The following is a 3,984-nucleotide window of genomic DNA, read 5'->3' as shown; positions in this document are numbered from 1 at the left end:
TTTTTTTAGCATAATATGTACTTCGTTGGTGTTTTTTGAACAGTTTGATGGTGTTTTTTGAACATGTAATATTTGAAATATGTTTTTTGAACAAATTTAAAACTTCAATGATCTTCTAAGTCATTATCCCTTAAAAGATCATACATTGAAAGAGACATTCATAGAAATCATTAGAATTTAAAAATCACTTTTTATTAATATCTTAATATTTTATGAGGCCTAGCTTTGATTAAAAAATTAAACTATGCTTCAAAATTCAAATTCCATTTTAAATAATAATAATAATAATAATAATAATAATAATAATAATAATAATAATAATAATAATAATATTTGAAGAAGAGAAAACCACTTTCCATTTTTGTTTTTACGTATGATAACGAGCAACTAGCAAGCTTTCAAGCTGTAACGATGGCTTCCCTGCGTCACACCCTTTGAACGTCAGCATGTCCATTATTATATCATATCCCTCGCTATTCCCGACTGCTTTGACCAAACGAGATTAATTAAAGAAACCAAGCTCCGATCTTTTCGCACAATTATTAAACTTGGTACACCGAATATCAGAAAAAAAAACTATCTCACTCATTCTTCTACAATATCATCTCCATTTTTTCTGTTTCTGTACTCGTGATTGAGGAAGCTTCGCCATTTAAGGTGCTATTTATGTTTCTGCTCTTGTATTCTGGTTTATTACATAATCTAGGGTTCATAATTTGTAACTGCCTCTGCTTCGTTTTGATATTGCACTAGATGCAAAATTGATATGTTTTTTTTATAGTAATTAGTTACAAAGTTCATAGGGGTAAGCAATTTATGCTCAGAGTAGTGTCAATTAAAATGATTGAGATTCAAATGGAACAGAGGAAGACTGGGAATTTGATTAGTAATTAGTTAATACTTAATAGATTGTTTGTTTTCGAGCAGTTAATTCCAGTTATTTAGCTATTCTTCAATGCTTTTGTGGCTAAATTTGAGTAGTTATTAAAAGACATCTTATTAAATTTCTTGGCAATATTGCAGGATTAGTAAGATATTTGTGTGCTTATAATAGATATGAGTAATGGATATCAGCATATACTGGGAATTCAGAGATTAGCATGCTTTGGGGGAGTGGTGTTTGCTGTTGTTATAATGTTTCAGTATTTTGAATTTCCATATGGTGATGTTATATCATCTTTATTTTCTGCTACCAAGATTCACATAACTAACACTCGAAGCTACCCACATGAGAATTCGTCTCTTCTTCTCCAAATATCAGGGGACATGAACATGACAGGGGCTTCTGATGTTCTTGTGAAGGGTATTATGAATACATACAAGGGACATGATGATGACATGATTGACATCATAAAGCATAATAGATCAGAAACAAAAAAGGAATTGGATGATTCTATAGATTTGAACAGAAATGCTACTAGTTTAAGTGTCCAATTATCCAATGTTTCCTCTGTGATAGAAGTCCCTCGAAAGAAGCAAAAGAGGAAAGTTGTGGCGATTTCTGAGATGCATGATATTTTAGTCCACAATCGTGCATCTTCTCATTCCATGGTATATCATGATTTCTAATTTTTTTTCTCCAGGAATCTTTATGTGAGCTTGTGTTTTTTACAATGGCTTTCTTGAACTGGTTATGTTGATTTTGGTTGTTTTAACACAATTCTGATTATGTTTATATAGAAACCACATTGGTCTTCAAGAGTTGATCAAGAATTACTTGAAGCAAAAGTGCAAATCGAGAATGCTCAATTCAATGAAGAAAATCATGACCTTTATCCTTTGGTATTCCGTAATATTTCAATTTTTACGAGGTATAAGTACACCTTATATTTATTCATCATAAGATTTAAAACTTGGATTTGTTTTCATTCTTGATCCTTGGTTTATTTCAATATCTATGTTACGATATACAGGAGCTATGAATTAATGGAAAAGACTCTAAAGGTTTATATTTACAAGGAGGGAGAGAAGCCAATATTCAACAACCCAGAGGCAGTTATGAAGGGAATATATGCATCGGAGGGATGGTTTATGATGCAAATGAAAAAAAGCAAAAGATTTGTTACAAGGAAATCAAAAGAAGCCCATTTGTTCTACATTCCTTATAGCTCAAAAATGTTGAAAGCAACTATATCTCCCTACTCTTATGATCGTCAAAGTGTTGTACCTTTCTTGAAAAACTACCTTGACATGATCTCACGGCGATACACTTTCTGGAATAGAACCGGTGGGGCCGACCATTTTTTTGCTGCGTGTCATGACTGGGTAAGTCATATATATTCTTACGCTCAATCAAATACAGTTTAGGTATTTGATTGTTTCTTTCTTTCTTCTCTTGTTTTAGAGTGTAGAAATGTGTTAGTCAAATCTTGTTTTAGAGTGTAGAAATGTGTGATTTTTATACGGTTTTGGAGTTTTCCACCTGTATTCTTGTGTTCTTATTTTTCTATATTTTTCATTGGGTGGGTTGTTGGGGATCTTTGAGGCCACTTTCCGAATATTTTCGAATAACGATGTTTTTGATAACCAAGCACAATGGCCAAAAAAAAAGCTGCAACATTTATTTTTGCAAACTTTTGATTTGAATTTATGAATTTGCCAATTGTTTAGTTACGATGACTGATTTGGGTGCACAAAATCTCTCTACTTTGTCATTTAACTTTCTAGATTCTACTTTACTTAAATTTTCAGGGCCCAGAGGAAACAAGCCAAATCATGGGTACTTGCATTAGAGCCATCTGCAACACAGACATTGAAAAAGCAGGATTCGAATTGGGAAAAGACGTTTCTCTCCCTGAAACAATTGTCCGTGATCCTCAAAATCCATTACATCAACTTGGAGGTAAACCCCCTTCCAAACGCTCTGTTTTTGCATTCTTTGCTGGAAAAATGCACGGGTCCCTTCGTCCAATTTTATTACAACATTGGGAAAACAAAGATCCTGACATGAAAATCTTCAGAAAGCTTCCAAAAGTCAAAGATGACAAAAACTATGTTGATTATATGAAGAGTAGCAAGTTCTGTATATGTGCCAAAGGTTCTGAAGTCAATAGTCCTAGAGTTGTGGAGGCTATTTTCTATGAGTGTGTTCCCGTGATTATATCTGACAATTTCGTGCCACCTTTTTTCGAGTTTTTGGATTGGGAATCATTTGCAATTTTCATTCAAGAGAAAGATATCCCGAATCTGAAAATTATTCTTCTTTCCATCACCAATAAGAGGTATTTACAAATGTATCAGAGGGTAAAACAGGTACAACAACATTTTCTTTGGCATGTGAAGCCTGTTAGGTATGACATCTTTCATATGATATTACATTCAATATGGTATAATAGAGTTCTTAGAGTAAACTCAACGTGAATTACTAGGTTGTTTGTTGATATATATGTCATCTTCCATTAATACATAGGTTAACTTGTACTAGTGTTTTTACGATTTTCTTGATGTACTTTGTAAAGAATAAATCAAGTTTACATTGTTTTTGCATGCGAATTGGTAAATGTGATGTTATGTATTAGTGCCCTTCATGAGTAAAAGGTTTTCTTGTAAACTCCATATTAAAATAATTTTAAGAGTTAAAACTATTTTTGTAATCAAAATGTGTTTTACAAACACGTCGTAGACATGTAATTTTCATTTTTTTTCTTCTTCATATTTTCCATCCATTTCATCTTTTCTTTTACCCTCTTCAAGCATAGCATGCGTCCTTGCAGCATTCGAGACCGTTCCTTGTCACTTTCTTTTTCATATTTACCTTCCTTCAAAATATCGAGAGGTATTAAGAGTATAATCTGTCAAGAAAGGTGCAATTTCTACTGTAGCTAAATGTGCTGGGAATGGGTTAAGGCTATTTCCAATTTCTTGGCACTGTCTTCATTCAATTCGAGTGATTTTGTAGTTGATTTATTAGTGGACATTTTAACAAACCAAGGGATTGTAAATTTTTTGAATTTATAGGTGTGACAACTTGCAGTTAATTTACTA

At 32.6% G+C, this 3,984-nt stretch overlaps 1 protein-coding gene across 1 annotated transcript; it reads left to right on the top strand.

The window, feature by feature from the left end:
- Positions 1-380: 380 nt before the first annotated feature.
- LOC145089214 (putative glycosyltransferase At3g07620) lies at positions 381-3,486 on the top strand. The gene is made up of 5 exons (XM_079027682.1): positions 381-657; positions 1,024-1,551; positions 1,681-1,811; positions 1,914-2,265; positions 2,692-3,486. Exons 2-5 carry the CDS (start codon positions 1,057-1,059, stop codon positions 3,358-3,360), a joined length of 1,647 nt encoding a protein of 548 aa, XP_078883808.1. The 5' UTR covers positions 381-657; positions 1,024-1,056; the 3' UTR covers positions 3,361-3,486.
- Positions 3,487-3,984: the final 498 nt, after the last annotated feature.

The sequence above is a fragment of the Lactuca serriola genome, chromosome 1 (genome assembly GCF_051521515.1).
Source record: "Lactuca serriola cultivar US96UC23 chromosome 1, Lser_US96UC23_V15, whole genome shotgun sequence".
NCBI classification, from domain to species: domain Eukaryota; kingdom Viridiplantae; phylum Streptophyta; class Magnoliopsida; order Asterales; family Asteraceae; genus Lactuca; species Lactuca serriola.
The sequence above is the reverse complement of the archived record's forward strand: the minus strand, read 5'-3'. Positions and strand labels throughout refer to the sequence as shown.